This window comes from Oppia nitens, unplaced genomic scaffold, assembly GCF_028296485.1.
Source record: "Oppia nitens isolate AA-2021 unplaced genomic scaffold, nextdenovo-longstitch-racon4-pilon3 scaffold6_pilon_pilon_pilon, whole genome shotgun sequence".
NCBI classification, from domain to species: domain Eukaryota; kingdom Metazoa; phylum Arthropoda; class Arachnida; order Sarcoptiformes; family Oppiidae; genus Oppia; species Oppia nitens.
The window spans coordinates 6,202,381-6,225,359 of record NW_026533250.1 but is presented as its reverse complement, the minus strand read 5'-3'; the positions used below and the strand labels follow the sequence as shown (position 1 = coordinate 6,225,359).

General features: G+C 23.9%; 1 protein-coding gene across 1 annotated transcript; it reads left to right on the top strand.

Moving 5' to 3' along the window:
• Window positions 1-1,488: 1,488 nt before the first annotated feature.
• Window positions 1,489-3,790, top strand: LOC128962823 (kelch-like protein 18). Its single transcript, XM_054309225.1, has 8 exons — window positions 1,489-1,565; window positions 1,663-1,839; window positions 2,073-2,161; window positions 2,294-2,361; window positions 2,647-2,875; window positions 2,943-3,067; window positions 3,542-3,619; window positions 3,699-3,790. Exons 2-8 carry the CDS (start codon window positions 1,768-1,770, stop codon window positions 3,788-3,790), a joined length of 753 nt encoding a protein of 250 aa, XP_054165200.1. The 5' UTR covers window positions 1,489-1,565; window positions 1,663-1,767.
• The last annotated feature ends 19,189 nt before the right edge of the window (window positions 3,791-22,979 follow it).

The following is a 22,979-nucleotide window of genomic DNA, read 5'->3' as shown; positions in this document are numbered from 1 at the left end:
TATTTGTATAAATTTATAGTAATATATAATATATATATATAAGTAAAATAGTTAGAAACAAAATTGATTATACTAAAATATAAAATTACACAATGTTTTTTTATTTTTTTATTTATACAATATTAATCTAAACTATTTATCTAAATAATATGTAATTACACTAGCAATATGTAATTGTTTGAATGTTAGATAATTATTAAACAAATATTAGAAATTGTACCAAGTTGATAAATTAACAATTTAACAACAAAAATTATAATACTAAAAATAAAAGTTAATAATTTTTTTTAAATATATGCAATTTATTATTACATATTTACAAAAAAAAACATAATTAAAAATTTTATAATCTATAGGAATTAAAAAAATATATTGATAAAAATTATTGCATTTTAATAGATTAATAGATATTTATATCAAATAATTTTTTTTAAAAAATAACAATTAGTATTAAAAACAAAATTAAATTTCTCTAAAAAAACATTGCATTTTTAAACATTGTTAACATGTAAATAATAATTATTATTTTTTATAAATATACATTTTATACAAATTTTATTTAAAATATAAAAAACTATGTGATGTTTGAGTACAATATTTAGTTAATATTACTTTTTTATTATTATTATTAACCTATTAATAATTATTATAATAAATTATGTACAGTTTGTAAACAATAAAAAATTATTATTATTAATAATAATAATATACAATATTTATAATTTATTAATTTATTAAAATAAATATATTATTTAATAATTATTAGCAAATATCTATAATCTAATCATTACGTAGGATATACTGTATGTAAATTAAAAGTAAAATTGATGGTAAAAAATAATTGATTAATTATACAAAATAAAATATTTACAAAAAAAAATAATTTAAAATATTTTTCTAAATAAACACTAAAATTACAATATCTGTATGTAATTTAATAGTAATCTGAAAAATTTGTTAAACAAATAATAAATTTTGCACCAAGTTGATAAATAAACAATTCAAAAAAAATTGATAAAGATTAATTTAAATTAAATATAATTAATTTTTATATAAAATTTATTATTTAATAAAATGTAATTATATATTGCAATAACATTATTAAAAAAAATGTATAATCAATACAATTTTTTAAAAATGATAAAAATTAAATTAAAACAATTGCATTGTATAGATAAATAAACATGTAATAGATATTATTAACTATTAACTAGTTACCTTATTATTTAACTTATTTTTTTTAAAAAAAAGATACTTGAACATTGTACTAATTAATTAACTAAAATTGATAAAAAAATTAATAATAAATTGATAAATTTATTATATAAATATAAATGTTTAGTAGTTTTTATTATTATTTATTTTTATTATTTATTATTAACTATAAAATAAAAATATAATAATATCTTAATTGATAAAAAAATATATTAATTATTATTATGTTTAAGTTAACTATAATTAATACAATTGTTTTAATTATTATTAGCTATAACTATAATGTTATAGCATTTAGTAGTGATAACTATAATGATTTAAACAATAATAACAACAACAACACTACAAATGTAATTAACAACAAATAAAAAATTAATTAATTATAATAAATAAAAAATATATTATAATTTATTTAAAACTAATTTTTGTTTTGTTTTTAATTTTCAGATACAATCGGATCTATATCTATGCGGAGGCATTGATAGCGACACGTATTTTTCAAAATGCATAAAATATAATCTGGAAACACGTGTTTGGCGATCAATTCAGCCGATGACCAGTAGTCGCGTGTGGTTTCAATTGGTTGCTTACAAATCTCAATTGTATGCCATCGGCGGGTTTGATGTAAACTTAAAATAATATATTAATTAATTAATTAATTTTATTAATAATTTTTTTATTTTCATAATTAATATAATAGTATTAGTAATTTTAATTAATATTTATTTAACTTATAATTAATATTTATTTAACTTATAATTAATATTTATTTAACTTATAATTAATATTTATTTAACTTATAATTAATATTTATTTAACTTATAATTAATATTTATTTAACTAATTATTATTATTAGGGCAGTGATGATACAAATAGTGTTGAAAATTATGTTAGCGATACAAATACATGGTATCCATCGTTGAAATCGTTGAACAAAATACGAGAGTAATAATCAATAAATATTTAAAATAATACTTAAAATATTATTTAAATTAATTTTTTTAAAAAAATAACTTTAATTTAATTATAAATACTTAAAATAATTATTTATTATTATTTTTTTAATTAATTTATTAGAGCAATGGGTGCAGCAGTTATTGATAACAGTATCTATGTTTGCGGCGGTTTTGATACTAAACCTGGAGGTAATATAAATTGTATTTATTTTTTAAAAAAATCAATAATAATAATTAATATTAATTAACAAAAAAATACTATTAAAATAATAATAATAATAATAATTAATATTAATAAATATTAATTAATAAAAAATAATATTAAAATTATAATAATAATTAATACTAATTAACAAAAAAATACTATTAAAATTATTATAATATTAATTTACTAAAAAAATACTATTATAATAATAATGATAATTATTATTATTATTACTAACCCCTCCCTCCACCCCCACCCCCTGCCTACAGAATTTCAAGGTCAATACTTGAATGATTGTGAATATTATACAACAAATACAAAACAATGGTATCTGAGTATACCTATGCTATCTAGACGGGCACATTTGGCACTGGTAGCTCAGGGACAACTGTTGTATGCATTGGGTGGCCGGGATAATGGCAGTGAATTGGCTACTGGGGAACGGTATGATACGGGTAGTCAACAATGGCAGCCAATAGCTAGTATGCTAACCAAAAGGTATGTGAGATATATAAACTATATATTATATATATATATATTATATTTATTATTAATATACTACTAGAGCTGAATTTGGTGCCGTATCCTATAAGGACAAGCTATATGTGTGCGGAGGATCGGTAGCTTTTGGCTCATATACTAACCAATGCGAGGCATATGATCCAGTGGCCGATAAGTGGACAAAAATTGGTAATTATAAATACTAATTAATTAATTACAATATATATATATATATATATATATATATATATATATATTAATTATACTAAATAATAATTTAGTGTTATATTATTTTTTTTGTTTAATTTAATTTATTTTTTAATTAATTGTTTTATATATTTTGTTTAAATTAATTAATTATAAAAATTAATTAGTAGTAATTAAGTAGTTAATTACAACAACAACAATAAATAATAATTAATTGTTTTATATATTTTGTTTAATTTATAAAAATTAGATAAATTTAACAAAATATATAACTATTAAATATTAATTATTGTTGTTATTGTAATTTACTACTTAACTAGTTATAATACTTAATAATAATATAAAAATATGATAATATAGTGAATATTTTTTTTTAAAAAACAACATATTTATTAAAAATTAATTTAAATAAAATTATTAATTAATTATTAATTAATTATTAATTGAAAATTATAGGATCATTGAGTGAAAAACGTAAAAGTTTACAATTGATAGTCTATAATGAAAGGTTGTATGCATTGGGTGGCTATCCATGTAAGTCAACAACAATAAAAAATAACTAAATATTTAATAATAATATTTTTTTTTAAAAATAATAATAATTTTTTTTAAGTGACAAATACTGTAGAAATTTACGATTTAGAGGCCAATGAATGGCAATTTAGTCAACCGTTTCCCTATAAAGTACAAGCATTTGGGGTATAATTTTTTGATTTTATTATTTTAATTATTTAAATAGATTTATTATAAACTAATTATTATTATTTTTTTAAATATTTTTATCTAATTATAGGCAACAATTTTATAGATCAATAATAATGATAAAAATTTATTTATTTTAAAAATCAATAAAAATCTATTATATAAATAAAAATTTATAATTTTTTTAATGTATAAATTATTTTATTAATTTTTTATAAATACTATTATTTTTTATAAATACTATTATTTTTTTATTTTATCAATTATTTAGAAAGTTCAAAACTGTTTTCAAACTGTACATAATTTTTTATAAAAATTATTAATAGTTTTAATATTAAAAATAATATAATTTAAATAGTAATATCACTAGCTTATCAATACTCATTTATTGTTTAATTAATTTATGAATTAATTTATGAAAAAAATCATTTAGTATATAATTTTTGGTTTAGATTATAAATATTATTATTATTAAAAAAATAAATATATTAAAGTACAAGCATTTGGTTATAATTTTTGATTTAATTAATTAATTAATTAAATTATCTTTTAATGTATTAATTATTTTTTAAATTAAATATATATATAATTATTATATAATTATTATATAATTATTTGTTTGTTTGTTGTCATAACAAAAATTATTAGATTTATAAAATATATTAATTAATATTTAATTTTTTATATAATAATGTAATTATAAATATGAATAAAATTATTAAAATATAAATTATATATTTTTTAAATTAGACATAAAAATTGTATTATTATTTAGTAGAATATAAATATTATAAATAATAATTTTCTATAACATTTATAAGTTAAATAAAAATTAATTTTTTATATAACAAATTTTTTATCTAACCTTTATTACAAAAAAAAAATTATTAATTATTTAGTTAAATAGTTGATTGGCTTATGAGTCTAAATAATTAATATTATTTTTATATTAAAAAATACTATTAATATAATTTTTTAAATATGTACAGTTTAAAAACAACCAAAAATTAACAAACAATTTAAAAATAATATTATTTATTTATAAATTTTAATTTAAATAAATTTTAGAAATAAATATTATTATTAATTATTTAGTATAATATAACATTATTTAATATATATTTATAAATAAAAATTTTTAGTGTAATTAAACAAATATTTTTTTATATTTAATCATTTATACATAAATTTAGTATTATTATTAATAATTTTCTAATAATATATTATAAATTAAATAATTATTTTTTTTATCAAACAACTATTTTATCTAAACTTAAACTACTTCTAAATGTAATAAAAGTAATATTTAAATTAATTTTAAAAAATACACAAAATATATACAGTATATATATAACTAAACCTATTCTAGTCTATTAATATTATTTATTACTTTTATATTTAAACTTTTAGTAGTTAATATAAAAATTTATGTACAGTTTTGAAAACTAAAAATAATTACTTTTTGAAAAACTATTAAATAATAAAATATAATTTATTCATATTTTTTTAAGTAAATTAAAATTATTATTTAGTAGAATATAAAAATTTTAAACCTATTTTAATGAAACAAATAGATTATAATAAATAACTAAAGATTTAATGTTATGTTTTTTAAACAATATTAATCTAAATTATTTTTTTTAAAAACAAATTAGCAATATGTAGCAATTATAGTGTTAATTAAATATATATATATATATATATAATTTTTTTAATTTCATCAAGTTGATAATTTAAACAAATATTTTATCTAAAGTTTATTTTTTTTAAATATTAAAATTTAATATTTTATTAAAATCTAAAAGCCAATTAATCTATTAAATTTAATAGTACATTTATAATTTAAAATTATTAACACTTATTATAAAAAATTAGTTACAGTTTGAAAGATTTATTTTTTTGGACTCAAATTAATTGGAAATTATAGGATCATTGAGTGAAAAACGTAAAAGTTTACAATTGATAGTCTATAATGAAAGGTTGTATGCATTGGGTGGCTATCCATGTAAGTCAACAACAAAAAAAATAAAATAAAAATTAAATAAATATTTAATAATAATATTTTTTTAAAATAATAAAAAAAAAATTTTAAGTGACAAATACTGTAGAAATTTACGATTCAGAGGCCAATGAATGGAAATTTAGTCAACCGTTTCCCTATAAAGTACAAGCATTTGGGGTATAATTTTTTGATTAAATTATTTTAATTAATTAATTAATTTAATATAAACTAATTATTATTATTTTTTAAATATTTCTATCTAATTATAGGCAGCAATTTTATAGATCAATAATAATAATAATAATAATATTTACTGATAATTTTTAAAGAAACAATAAAAATCTATTATATTGACGTAAAAGTCAATATATATTTAACTTTATTGAATATTTATTATTATTATTATAAAATATTTATATTTTAAACTATCATTTACGTAATAATAACACATATTATGTATTTTACAACAGGATATACACATCCTTTTGTTTGATTTTAACACTTATATAATGTATTGTTTTACTATATGATAGTTATTCTGGCCTTAAAGTTATATACAGTTTAGACTATTATTTAAATGTATATTTTTATATAGTAGTGGTTTACTGTACCGTTTGATACCAATCTAATATTATAATAAAATTATACTGTTTTGAACTAAGCGATTGGCGTTAACTATTATTTTGTGATACTACTGTATACTGGATATTGTTTAGCAGTAAGTAGACTATTAAAATAAATAACTATTTTGTATATAACTGCACAACGATGACACACATCACCGTTGCGGGTGATAGTGACCACTGGGGGTCAGAATCGGGTTAGCAATTTAACCGGTGGTTACTTCATATATGGTGGCAGCTATGAGGGATTTGTAGCCCACATAGGCTGTGGTAAAAGCGATTGTTGTGTGTGTAGAGGGAATTACACTAACAATATAGTCGCATACTAAGTCCTTTATGTTTAAATAATCGGTTTTGTATAAGAAGCCGAGGACTTGGTCGGCCGTTAGGCACGAGTTTTTTTTATGAAAACTGTTAAATGTTTTCTATAATTTTTTAAATCGCAAGACATTTAATATGTTAATATCTAATCATAACAGAAAAAAATGGGTTCGTTAAGGCCTGAAGATTTGACTGTTACAATTGATATGGTGGACGATATGGTGATTACGGTGCTTAATACACCTCCATTGCAGTCACCGGCGGCTTTTGAAGTATATGAGCCACAAGACTATGGTAACCTAACTACCGAAGAGATGCAAAGAGCACTTTGCGAAGAGCTGGGTGTGGACTATGACAGCATAATAGACATACCTATTGAAGCTGTGTTACCGTGTGGTGCTGTTATGGCACACAATTCTCCAGTATCTGTCAATGATAACAATACTATTGGTGTTGTGGTGGATCAGGAAACTCATGTGATACAGGATATTGAGCCGATGGAGATTCAGTCGGCTGATATAGGGCCACAAAATATACAAGCGAAAGTTATACAATCGGCAGACATAGACCCGGCAGGTATTCAAACAATAAGAAATCAGACGATAGATTCTGCTGAATTGGTTCGAAATAAAAGACTTAAAAAGTATAAAGTGGTTACGGCAAAAAAGCAACGCTCATCCGATGTCGATACAGGCAACAAAAAGTTACAGTCGTTGGTAACCGTTGTGCCACATAATTCACCATCTACTGCATGTAAAATAATAGTATCTAACTATTATAATAAATTGCCAAAGTATACAAAGGAGATGATTGCTGTTAGCCTAAGAAATATTGAACAATGGCCAAAAAGGGAGCCGAGACCGAAGCGGTACTCAATGGTGCAAAGAAATACCGTTACATCAATGGTAACTTCCAGTGATGGAATGTATATTGGTTGTATCAACGGTCGTATATACAAATATAAATACAACTCAGACATACCGTTATCTACTAAATACAAATGCATGAGTGGTGCTATTGTTGACATAAAACCTAAGTGTCCAAAAGGTTTTATCTATGGAGTGACGGCTCAACAGATACAACAACTTGATGATGGCAATGGGGAAACCATTAAGCTAGAAAACTTTATTTATCCTATTGTAAAGGTTATTGCGGAAAGTGCACAGAAGTTAATATTTCTCAAGAATGGACAGGTGATGCAAATTATTGTCAAGAATAGACTATTTGTGAAAATAATACCCATCTATTCATTTGATACAAGAGTTCGGACAGCGATACTGTTGGATCATTTAGATATATCCAAAGTTATGCCAGTTTTAATACATTTCAATGAACGTATGGCTGTGGTGATCTTTGAATTCAATTACGGGAAAATAAAAACAGTCAGCCGACTACAAGAGATCCGCTTAGATGACAGTGTCCGTCATCTCATGCATATCACCATGGGAGATCAGTTTTGCTTTGTTGCCGATACTTACAAAACAAATGCAGATAAATTATCAAATGTAATTGGTGTCTATCATAACCATGGCTTTAGGCATAGCCATAGTCGGTCTTTTACGACACTGGGTCGAATGATTACTAATATTTTTATGTCTTATCATAAACTAGTGGTCCTTACGGAGCCATTACAAATTGAAATTTATAATCAAAGTTCACAAATTCTTGAATATATGGTTCCTCTCTATCAACCTGTTGTTAACTTCAGGATTATAAAAAACAAAGCTGTCTTTGTTTTAAATTCAGGATATGGTCAAGTGATTGACCTGAATAATTGTAAAGTTAAACAAAACGCTCGGTTTATTAAAGTCAATGGCGAATACAGAAGTGCTACAGTTAGATCAGAAGAAATCCTGAAGAATCGCGAAGGGAAATATCGTCTAAAGGAGTCATTAAATGAGGTCTTTGGGGATCTGGCAAAAGCATATGGTGGCGAAGCGTTTTCAAGCATCAGATATGATGAACGCCAGCAATGCTATGCAGGTTGGTTAAGGATATCAGCACTTGATATTAATTATTACAAAACTGGAGCTTCAAAAAAAGAAGTCAAACTAAAGTTATTTAATTCTTGTCATTACGATTATTGTATTAATCTTAAAACTCTTGACCAAATCAAAGAAATAAATAAACAAAAATAATGTGTAATATTGTTTAATTATGTTGTATAATTAACAGATAATAAAACACTCAATAAAAGATTTATATATAAAGATAAATATGGTGTATTCGAAATTTGTAAAAACTGTAAAATAAATGGTTTTAATTATAACCATCACGAGTATGATTGCTACCGATGTTACCGATGCGGACTTGATGGTCATACTCAAGATACTTGCAGCAATAGGGTTCGTAAACCTATTAAATGTACTGCTAGTGGAAAGAAATCTATTGTTTTTAATAGTGATATTGTAGACAAATACAACTACATGGCGATCGATGTTGAGAAACTTAAAAACAATAATAATCAATTGGTTGCTGGTTATGTATCCGTTGTAGGATTTCACAAAATTAAGATAATGAACAAAAATGATTATCAACTTATTTATGCCGCTAAATTTCAACACTATCGTAAGGATATTAAATCTTATATGACTCGATGGTCAGGATTACATCCTGTACTACACGGAGAAAGAGCAATACCTTTTGATATTGTTAATAAATCACTTAAAGTTATTTTTGAAGATAAAATTATAGTTGGCTTGGAAGTCAAAAATGATCTGAAATGTCTTGGATTACTTGATTGTATTGATGATAAACAAATAGTTGATATAAAAGACATCTTTAAAGACGGTAATGGACAATCAATTGGTCTAGTTTACTTGAGTTATGTAATACTCAAGAAGTCTATTCAAGAATTATCGCCAGATATTGGGCATAATCCCATTACAGATGCACGTAATTGCGCAAAAATCTACGTGAAATATCTGCGCAATGAGATTCAACCTATCAATGGAACGCATCAATGGATACGAGATTCATTTAAAAAAGACAATCCAAACTTTAAACGATATTAATTTATTATTGTTATTTGATGTGTTAACTTAATTTTAATTCAGTAATGAATAAAAATTTTAAAATAAGACTTGTTTATTATTTATTGTTATCGTCAACATTTATTGATTGTCGATATGTGGTCAAACGTGGAACAAGACTCGGAGGTTATTCTAAAGGGAACGCAAATGTGGATACTATTGTCGTTAACGAAACTCGTAATAATATTGAAATTATTAAATCAAATAAAGCCATCAATCTAACTGATCATGAAATCAGTTTAGTAGAGAAAAATTATGATTTGTTTAATCAATTTGTTAACGATGAAATTAAATATTTTTCAGTTATAGTTGATGATAGTAATCAAACAAATTTGTCATTGATTGATTACAGTACTAATCAAAATAAATCCATGATATATGAACTCACTACTGATAATGTTGTGATGAACACTACTGATAATGTTGTGATGAACACTACTGATAAAGTTGTGATGAACACAACTAAACAAATACTTATTGGGAACTATGATGAAATTAATAATTTGCCTGATAGATTTCAACAGTTTATTAAAAGTAAAGAAGTAAATAAGAAAAAATTAGACTTCTTGTATCTCAAACCTGTTGTTGTCGAACCAAAGTCAGCTCAAAAGTTTACAAATGAAACTTATCTAATTAATACATCTGTTAATGGTATTAATTTCATTAATACTGGAAAAGCACTTATATTTGAGAAATCATGGGATGTATTTATGCGAATAGATTTACCCGACTTTCCCGTTATAAATCTAACTAATATGGAAGGTAAATGTGAACAAATGTTTCAAAGAAGCCTAAATATTACGAGAGACGAATGTAGAAATAATAGAAGATATACACTTGTTAAAAGTACTATGGATTATGAATGGGGAAACAGTTACATAACCGTAGAATACTACATGGATAGGATTTCCCGTGAAATTTTAAAGTTTAGGGTTTATCATTATCCCAAAGCGTCTACAGGTGAGCGTGATCCATCACCTCCAGAAAATAATAACTCGAGTCATATGTGTGCAGATATTTATAAACTATACAATGGTTTATATGAGAATACACTTGAAATAATTGAAAATTCAAGAAAAGAATTTATACATACACACCATCGAGTAAAACGAGAACCAATTACTCTATCTATTGGTTTAGCCGCATTGGGTGGTCTAATAGTTGGTGGTCTATCCGGTGCGTTCACAGGTTGGCTATCAAACCGAAATTTACGTAATAGGGTCGAAGATTTAGAAAAAACTATGGAAAATTTACAAAAGAATGTGGTTAAGTTAGCAAACCAGACCATATTATTGGCTAGGGTTGTCGGAAACCTAGCTGAAACAGTTGATACAAAAATAAAACAAATTCAGGAATCAATGAATTTACAGATCGAGTCAATGGCCTCGTATATACAACTTAATGCCCAAATTCAACATGTACACAACGTTTTATCAATACAAGCTATATCAATGCAACAAATTATGAATTTACATTTGGACACGCTTCGAGAATGGGATTTAATATTTTTGCAATTAAATAATGGAAAATTACCAAAGAAATTAATAAGTTTTGATAAACTTAAAGAAATTTTAGATTATATTAAAAATAATTTACCGCCCAGATATGAACTGGCTTTGGGAGATAAAGATTTTGGTCTTTATTATAAATTACCTATTACTGGAAACTATTTTAAAGTGGTTGATAAAAAAGGTTACCTATATTTGCATATTCAAATTCCGATAAAACCAATTCATGTACAAAATGAGTTCACAATAATTAAGCCATCATTTTACGCTATACCATGTGATAAAAATGAATGTCAATTCAGTATTGAAGAGAACAATAATACCTTAATATCATTTGGTCTTAACGATGTTAGTTGGTTATTCAATGAAATAAGTGGTAAACTAGATTATGAAATAATGATGCAATCTCTGGATTGTTTAAGCTCTATTGGTAAAAAAATCTGTTATACTTATTTCCCTACTACACTTCAAAATCCGACTTCATGTTCTAAGGCTATTTTTGATTGGAACGAACAAGAAATTATTGAAAACTGTAAAGTGAAGTACACAAAAAAATCAGATTACAGAGTTATACCTGTTAAAGATCACACGTATGCAATGCATAAGCAAGTGATACCATATTATATGGAATTTTGTCGAAGACAAAATCCGACTAAAAATCCGATTGAAAGTTGGGCTGACGTTGTAAAACTAAACACAAACTGTGACATATATATTGAACAAACAAGACAAACATTGTTGGCACCTTATACTGAAACACTTATATCTTCATATGAGAAGCAACACGTGTCGTATAAAACTAGTTTAATTCATAAAATTAGTAAACGATTTGCTGAAGATTTTGATCCAATACCTCAGTCTATACTGGAAAATTTGGATTTGGTGTTTAACAAAACGTCATTAATTCATCGAAATTCAGTTTTAAGTGATGGTCAATTAACACAAATTTCCAAGAAATCACTGATAATTCAGCAAGCAATTAAAGAGATTATTAAAGACATTGAAAATAACCTATATGAGGTTAAAACTAAATCAATGTTTTGGACATATGTCGGGAATATAAGAGAATTTGTTCAGATGCTGACAACATTTGTAATGATATTTGGATTTATTACTTACACAAGATATTTCCGGTTATTAGGCGCTGGTTTTATTATTTCCATACCGAAACCTGTAAATGGTTTTCAAGAAGTATTAAATTATTTAAACCCTTTTCAGTATTTGAAAAGAGAAATACTTGCAATCCTGTCATCAGCAACAGTTGTTATTGAACTTATATTTTTAATATTACTTATAGTAATATTGATATTGTTTATTAAATATGGATTCGGTCGAAGACTCATATTCAGGGAATATTGGGGTGGACCTAACCAATACTATGACTATGAGAAAATAGAAGATAAATTTACGTTATTTGTCAGTCATTGTCCTAATGTTAATTACTTAGCGTATACAAAACCGGAATTAATCTATCTTAACTTTAAGATAGATATGGATTTAACAATGGTTAAGTCGATAAATATACCTAACCTTAAAAATAAATGGGTTATTACAATTAATGACAAGAAAGAATTGTGCTATGAATTACAGGCGTTGGTGTTCATTGAAGGATTAAATGGACACGGAATACCAATTAAAAGAGTTTATCAAAAAGTTCAATGTAAAGTTAAAGACATTAATTATAAAACTGATGGTAAACCTAATGCTTTCAGCATTGTTAACTTTGGCGAAGCGACTGTTGGTTACTATGTACGCACACCTTTGATGTCACGTCGAAGTCTTACGACAATTTCAGAAACAATTGATGTACCAATTGTTTTCTCAACTCATGAGTCAAGATTAAACTTAATAAAAAACAAACGAAAACAAAGAAGCAAACGCAATGTTCAATTTGCTAAAATAAATGATTATGAAATGATACCAATTGCTTAAACCCGGAAATGAAATTATTTATAATAAAATTATTTAATCATATATAATCAAAATTATAAAAATATTTAAATTGAATTTAATAAAACAATTTGAGGCATTAATTGTGTTTATTATTTGTTAAAGATGGCTTCTGATGACGTAAGTGGGCATTTTCAACAAGCAGATGAGAGTGTCACATATGAAGACATAAACTCAGCCGCAAGCGATTCAATGGCTGCGACACAAAACTCAGGTGATGTCAGGCAAAGGGCAACCGCACCAGCGTTAAGTTCATTTAACTTACAATCTATGTCACGAGAAAATCATAGAATTGCGATTCCTAAACTCACGGATAACAAAGACTTTACTCTATGGAGTCAAGAGTATAGAGCAGTCAGCCGTATGCGGAAATGGACGCCTGAAGAGGAAGTGGCTAACTTATACGGTGCATTTGAGGAATGTCCGGCTGCAAAGTATTTCTATATTCGAGAAATACGTATTAAACCTGATGTCACACTTACAGAATTATTGAATTCGTTGAAAGATAAGTTTTACGATACATTCATTGTTAAATCACCTATAGGACTTATTCGATCTCGGAAACAGAGAATCAATGAACCGTTTCAAAATTACTTTTATGAAATATTGGCGCTAATTGACACATATGCACCCAATATGGAAACGGAGGAACAGATTCAAATGATAATTGACAATTTGGAACCTAGACTTAGACGTGAAGTTAATCGTCAATTAATAACTTATGAATGTAAGACTATCGAATCTTTAAATAAAGTTATTAAACGAAGTGATGATCTAATGAAAAAGGACAAAGATGACCGCAAGTCATACGATAATAGATCACGCTTTGGCCGTGTACAGTATGTTCAAGATGATAAGTGTGATAAGAAACCACAAGCGAAGTCAAACTTTAATCAAAACAAGTTTGGACAATTCAAAAAGTCTGATGAACAGACAAAACCGAAACAAGATTTTGCTACTGTCGTTATGGATAAAGTTTTAAAACAACTCAAAGCAACATCCATTGGACAGAATAAATACATTCCTAAACAAAAACAAGAAGAGTTTAGGGATGACAAACGTAAAACTTACGTTAAGTCACAATATAATAAACAAGATAACAAAACCTACACTTGTTATAAGTGTGGAAAAACTGGACATTATCGTAGGAACTGTCCAGAGTTGAAAGAAGAAAATAAAAAGGAGGGAAACTTTTCAGGGCAAAACTAAACGAGTGTGATAGTTTTGTCAATAATGTTGAACACTCACCATTTAACATATACCCAGAAATTACTACCGAATGTACAGACTTTACAACTGCTGATAAAATAGAAATAATCAAAGTACCAGTAATGGTCGAATCGCATACAATAAACGCTGTTATTGATACAGGTAGTACGGTCTCGTTGATTAAAGAAAGTGTTATTGAATCACTAGATGTACAATTGGATGATCATAAACCTCACAGAATAAGGTTATTAGATCATAGTCTACATATATTAGACAAATCTATAGATCTGAAATTTGTGCTCAAAGAACAAATTTTTGAACACACGTTTTTGATTTATAATGGTATGCAAGACGACATGTTGATTGGACTTGACTTTTTAAAATCAAACAATGTGGTCATTGATTTGAAAAATGATTTAATCAATTTTCCTCCATCGAAATACAACTCAAGCGGTTTTAAGGTATTTACATTCGAAAACGTATTGCTAAAGAAAAATGCAATAAAGAAGATACGAGTTTATCATAATTATAAGAATATAGATAATAATAAGTTTGTTTATTTTATACCGAATAAACATTTTATAAACACAACAAACTTAAGTATTAATTCAACATTAATTGAATTGAAATGGGGAATGCTTAAAATTTTGGTATATAATTCTAAAAGTTATGGATTTAAAATACCTGCGAATACTTTAATTGGGAAATTTTACCAAATACCTATTAAAGATATATTTGTCGATAATGACAATTTTGTTGGTAGAACTGAAGAAGAATCTGATATAGATTTATCCACTGTTTTATCGACACCAGATGATGACAAACAAACTTTCAAAAACTTAATTAAGAAATTTAGACATTTGTTTGGTTCATCGATTAATAAAATAAAAGGAGCTAAAGATATTCAATTAAATATTGATACAGGAGATGCTAGACCTATTAAGCAAAGAGCATATCCTGCAAGCCATTTTGAAAAATTAGAAATCAAAAACCAAATAGACGAGATGTTGGCAAATGATCTCATAGAAGAGTCATACTCACCATGGTCTAGTCCAGTAGTACTGGTCAAAAAGCCGAATGGTAGTTATAGATTTTGCGTCAATTATAAAAAGTTAAATGACGTTACAATTAAAGACTCTTATCCATTACCGAGAATAACTGAAACTCAACAATTGTTAAGTGGATGTCATTATTTTTCATCAATAGACTTATTATCTGGATATTGGCAGATAACCGTATCGCCGGAAGATAGACCGAAGACAGCATTCATTACTGCTTATGGTCTATATCAATACAAAGTTATGCCTTTCGGGCTAACCAATGCTCCTGCATGTTTTCAAAGATATTTGCAATATGTGTTATCAGACATATTATGGAAGAGTTGTGTATGTTATTTGGATGACATACTAGTATTTTCAAAGACATTTGATGAACATATTGAAAGACTTGAAGATGTCTTTGAAAGACTTGATAAATATGATTTACGAATGAATGCAGAAAAATGTAAATTTCTTAGAAAAGAAATAGAATATCTTGGTAACGTTATTTCACATAATGGGATTAAACCAAGTTTAAAACATTTAAATGCAATGATAAATTATCCTGTTCCGACAACACAAAAAGAAGTCAGAAGATTTCTTGGTCTAACGGGGTTTTATCGCAATTTTATCAAAGATTATGCAAAAATTGCTAAACCTTTGACTGATTTATTGAGAAAATATTTTAAATTCAACTGGAATTCAGATTGTACTGTATCGTTTGAAACTCTTAAAGACAAACTTTTATCTGAACCTATTATTGGGTTGTATGACCCGACAGCAGAAAACATTTTGTATACAGATGCCTCACAGTATTCGATGGGCGCAGTATACGCACAGATACAAAATGGTAAAGAAAAGAATATAGCCTATATATCTAAGTTATTTAACGATGCAGAGGTCAATTACTCTATATCTGAGAAGGAGTTAAGGGCTATTGTATGGGCTCTACAAAAACTAAGGGAATTTTTGTTTGGATCTCATGTCACGATTCGAACAGATCATTGTGCCCTATGTTATCTACCCAGGATACGGAATCCAAATTCAAAATTAAACAGATGGAGTCTGATAATACAACAATTCGCTTATACAATTGAATATAAAGACGGTAAAAAGCACGGAAATGCAGATGCTATGAGTCGCATTAAAGTTAATACCGATGCTGAAATTAATGGAAGTGAAGATGAACTAGAATTCCCTGTATACATTAACCATTGTATTGATATTAAAAAGGAACAAATTGAAGACAATTGGTGTAATACTTTAATAATGAAAATTACTGAAAACTTAATGAATACAAATATTCAAGAAGATAAAGAACTAAAAAAGTTCAAAATACAAAATGATGTTCTATATAAGATATCACATAATGTAGTAGGTAATGAAAAGTTACTACTATGTTTGCCGAAAAGTCTTAGGGAATCTATTTTAAGAGAATGCCATGACGAATTAACTGGTGGTCACTTAGGCATTGGGAAAACTTATGGTAAAGTAAGCGAACGTTATTATTGGCCAAACATTGAAAAATCCGTGCGTAAATATGTAGCCAGATGTGAAAGTTGTCAAAAATATAAGAGAAATTACAATAAACCCACTGGGTTAATGCAAAGTATTGTAACGACAGAACCGTTTGAAATATGTGGAATGGATCTATTAGGATCGTTAACTGAAACATATAGCGGTAATAAATATGTAATAGTATTTATTGATTTATTTACGAAATATTTGGAAGTCAAAGCAATTTCAAACAAAAATGCAGCGACTATAGTCAATTTCTTAAGAGATGAAGTGTTTGTACGACATGGATATGTTAGGAGAATATTGACAGATAATGGTCGTGAAATGACTGCCGGAATAGTCGCTGATCTAATGCAAATAACTGAAGTAAAGCACATATTTACAACACCATACCATCCCCAATGTAACGGACTGGCAGAGAGAGCATGTGGTCTGATCAGCCAAATGCTATCACACTACCTTGACAATACGTTTAGGGATTGGGATGAGAAGCTTTCTAAAGTTGTATTTGCATATAATACTGCAAAGCAGTCATCAACCAAGTTAACACCGTTTGAACTTCTGTACGGAAGACGAGCTCGATTACCTAGTGAATCTATTATTAATAAATATGCTGTTTATGAAACAAATGCTTGTTATATACAGGACTTAAACGAAGCTAGGGAAATTGTTAAAACCAGATTACGTGAAGCTCAAGAAATACAAAAATCAAATTATGATTCAAATAAAGTTGAAACAACGTATCAAATTGGCGATAAAGTTATGCGCAAAATAAAGCCAAGAGTTAAAGGAATGTCAGAAAAGTTCTTTCCTAAGTACTGTGGTCCGTTTGAAGTTATTCAACTGTACGAAAATAGACTTATTTGTAAAATAAAAGATTTACAAGACGTTAAATCAAAGCCTAGAATAGTGAATATTCGGCAATTAAAGCCGTGGAATGAATCGGTTATAGAGGAAATAGACTTTACCGATAATAATGGTCAACAACAAGAAACTACTGAATATGCAGAATCAGACTTTGACGACTTCTGGTAATTCGATTAATGGGACTTAATCGATTTGGCGGCGGATAATGACGTAAAAGTCAATATATATTTAACTTTATTGAATATTTATTATTATTATTATAAAATATTTATATTTTAAACTATCATTTACGTAATAATAACACATATTATGTATTTTACAACAGGATATACACATCCTTTTGTTTGATTTTAACACTTATATAATGTATTGTTTTACTATATGATAGTTATTCTGGCCTTAAAGTTATATACAGTTTATACTATTATTTAAATGTATATTTTTATATAGTAGTGGTTTACTGTACCGTTTGATACCAATCTAATATTATAATAAAATTATACTGTTTTGAACTAAGCGATTGGCGTTAACTATTATTTTGTGATACTACTGTATACTGGATATTGTTTAGCAGTAAGTAGACTATTAAAATAAATAACTATTTTGTATATAACTGCACAACGATGACACACATCACCGTTGCGGGTGATAGTGACCACTGGGGGTCAGAATCGGGTTAGCAATTTAACCGGTGGTTACTTCATAATATAAATAAACATTTATAATTTTTTTTAAAAATGTATAAATTATTTCAATAGTTTTTTTTATCAATTATTTAGAAAAGTCAAAACTGTTTACAAACTGTACATAATTTTTTATAATAATTATTAATAGTTTTAATATTAAAAATAATATAATTTTAATAGGATGGCTTACCAATACACATTTATTGTTTAATAAATTTTTGTAATAATTAGTAATTTGTAATTAGTAATTTTGTAGTAATTAGTAATAATCATATATATATTATTTCTAATTATATTTTTGTTGTATTAAATAATAGTTTAGTAAATTAAAAATTATTCAAAAATTTATTATAATAGAAGTTTATTTAATATATTTTATTATATAAAATCTGTTTGTTAGCTAATGAATCTATTTAAATATAATAATACATTTTTATTTAAACTATTAATAATTAATAAATAATAATAATTTACAGTTTGAAAGTAAAATTATTTTTTAAAATAAAATTATTAACAATTTAATTATTTGCTCTATCATTATAAATTTATTTTATTTTTAAATTTTAATTTAATATTTATTAAACATTTTGAAAACAATAAAATTTAGTTAACTATTTATTAAGTTTATTACAGTATTTTCAAATAAAATATTTTAGTTTATTAAACATTTAATTTATTTCTAAAAATCAACTTTTTGACTTATAGTATAATATTGATTATAAATTTTTTCAGTTATTTAATTTTTATGTAATTATATATAATACATTAAGTAGTATTAAAAACAAAAACATATTATATAATTGTTTTCAAATATTATTATATTTCTAATAAATGCTAAAAATAAAAAATTACAATTAAAAAAAATATATTATCCAGATTATTGTTGCAATATTAATGTTAATAGTTTTAATGTGATTTTAGTTGTAGTATAGATGAACTAAATAAATCAAAAAAAATAATGTAATTCAAACAATTATTTTTATTTAATTTTTTTTGTTGTAAACAAAAAAAACATTAAATAAATCATTAATTAATTAATTAATTAATAATAATTACCAAATTAAATGTAAATTGATTTATTAGAAACAATTTCCAACAATAGATACCTAACCTATATTTCGATAAACTTTCGATCAATGATTGTAACTATAAATAATTAAAATCAAAATTAATAAAAATTAAAAAAAACTAAAAATTTATTAAAATTTATTAAAATTAAAACTTACATTCAATAGTATAGTTAATTTTTTGTATCTAGATAGTTTTATACTAGCAATTGAAAAATAATCTAGATAGATTTTTACATTCAACGAATTTAGTAGTTTATGGGTTTGTTTGGTAACAGAGGTAACACTACTGGCAAATATAATTAGGGTTGTAATTACAGTTAAAAAATTAACTAGGCCAATTACCAATAACATGGTAATAAGTATATTGAACTGGGTAAATATTATTATACAAATAATACTCGATGTATACAGTGTACACACTAACCAATAGTACATTATTTGTGTACAAAATACTTGATTAAAATTATCTACATGATGATTTAATTGTATAAATCTATGTTTTAGCATGCTAAGTTTAAATCGAATTGATAATCTATGCCAATTACTACTATGTTTTTTAGATGAAATTAATTTCAATAATCTAGCTAGATAATTTTTGTTTAGCAATTCGAATTTATATCCAATTTTTAAGCATAATAAACAAAAAAATCCAATATGATACAATAAAAAACGTAACATATATTCATAAATTACGCCAATATATAAACTATATAAGAGGCCAATTGTAACTAGCTGATATATATTGAAATAAATTGACATTGATACTAGAGCCATAAACGATTGCATTAGAAATATTAGTACCTTGAAACTTGAATTAACTAGTTGAAAATATCTAGCTAATTTAATATTATCAACAAGATCGATTAGATTTTTATGGTTGTTATTATTTTCATGAATGTACCATGCTAAATAATTTTTTCCATTTAATCGATATTTCCGATTTGAATCAAATCTGATTAGTAATTCAAATAAACAAACAGATATTACTGTAAATTTTATATATTGTCTGAATGGCCAACAATAGGTCCAATCGCCCGATAATATTAAGATTAAACGGTACCTATCAATATCATTATTTATGCATAATAAAAACGTAAACAATAAACGTATTAATTCCACGTATAATAATTTATTAATAAATTTATTAATTATAAGTCTAGGCCTATAATTATGGGGCAATATATTTGGTAAACCCATTTGATAGCATTGTTCGCCTATAATATATAGCATACGTAACAATAATTTTTGTTGTCTAGATTTGTCGTACATATTGTTTATTATTTAATTAAATAAAATTTTAATTATTGAAAACAAATAATATTTAATAATTTTAGTCAACAAAAAATAGTTGCTTTAAATTTATTTGAACTAATATTTGTTAATTTATTTTTAAAATAATAATCAAGTTTTTTTTGTTACACACAAATAGATGAAAATATTATTTATTTATTTTTTTTTAAATATTTAATAATTTTAGTCAACACAATGAGTTTGAATTGAATTTATTGGACTAATATTTGTTAATCAAATAATCAATTATTAGTTTTTTATATTCAAGTATTTTTTTACATACAAATAAATGAAACTAAATTTGTTTTTTTTAAACATTTATTAATTTTAGTAAACAAAAAAAGTTGATTTGAATTTATTTGAACTAATATTTGTTAATTAAATCTTTGAAAAATATTATTATTTTTTTGTATTAAAGTATTTTTTCGTTACACACAAATAGATGCAAAATATTATTTAATTTATTTTTAAAAAGTATTTAACATTATTATCATATATAAGCAAATAATATAATAAGTTTTTAAAAATAGTTTATAATATAAATATTATTGTAGTTTACATTTTTAACTGAATTATTATTATGACATTTATTACATTTTTTTAATTAACTATACTAATATTATAAAGTAGTTTAGTAAATATTATTTAACTATTAGTTAAATTATTATTATTATTTCTATTATAAATTTATATAAAATAAAATGCACTTAAAAGCCAATAAAAAAAATTACAAAACAATTATAATGTAATTTATTTATAATTATAGTTAATTTGTTTTAGTAAAACCATTTTATAATAAACTATTAAATTACTATTATTTTTAAAAAAATTATATTATTTGTAGTATTATTATTATATTATTATAAATACGAAAATTATTATTACAAAATTACAAAATATAATTAAACATTAAATTGTTTAGTTTATTATAAAAAATAATTATATACTAACATTATTATATTATTTATAAAATACATATACATTATTCAAATTATATTTTATTTAATTAATATAAAAAATATATATCTTATAAAATATAAGGTGTATATATATAATCAATAATTTGTTGTTTTTGAAAATATTTATTAATTATTAAGCAATACTGTAATAATCAATAATAATTTTTTCTTATTATTATAAATATTAATATTATTATACACTATATTAAATGTTGTTTACTATAATCTTATTGTTTATTATTATTATTATTATTATTATTATTATTAATTTTTTAATAGTTGACATAAATTGTTAATTAATTATACTTTAGCACAATATTTATTTATTATTCTTATATAATAATAATACTAAATTTAATTAATTAATTAACAAATAATTTTATAATAGTAATAATATTAATGATAATAAAATTAATTTAGAGTTAAAACAACATCAAACAAAAAATTTTAAAAGATTATTATTATAAATTAAAAAAAATTTCGTTTAAAACATAATTAATTTAATTAATTATATTTATTATCATTTTGCATTTCATCTTTAATTGATTGACAATAGTAGCCATCTAGACATTCACTATCGCCTATGCATCCCTCAACAGCCATAACTTGGCACAGGTAGGTTAGGACCAGTATCTGTATGATCATCATCGCCATCATCATCATAGTAATGATACCATTTTTTTGTGGATAATAATAATAATATCTAATGAAATTTTTTTAATTATTATTTATATTTTTTATTGAATAAATACAATAATTATTTGAAACACAAAAAATATTTATTTCTAGTTTTTTTTGTGAATACAATTGATAATTAATAATAACTATTAATTAATTAATAATAACTTACATTAGTAATTGTTTTTAAAAAATAACCTAATGTTGAGTTTAAAGGTTTATTAAATGAAAAAATTATTAAATTAATAAATAATTAATTATTTTCTTTAATTATTAAATTAATAAATAATATTTTTTTTAATTATTAAATTAATAAATAATAATTTTTTTTTAATTATTAAATTAATAAATAATAATTTTTTTTTAATTATTAAATTAATAAATAATAATTTTTTTTTAATTATTATTTTATTTGAAAATATGTTTTTTATATATAATGAAA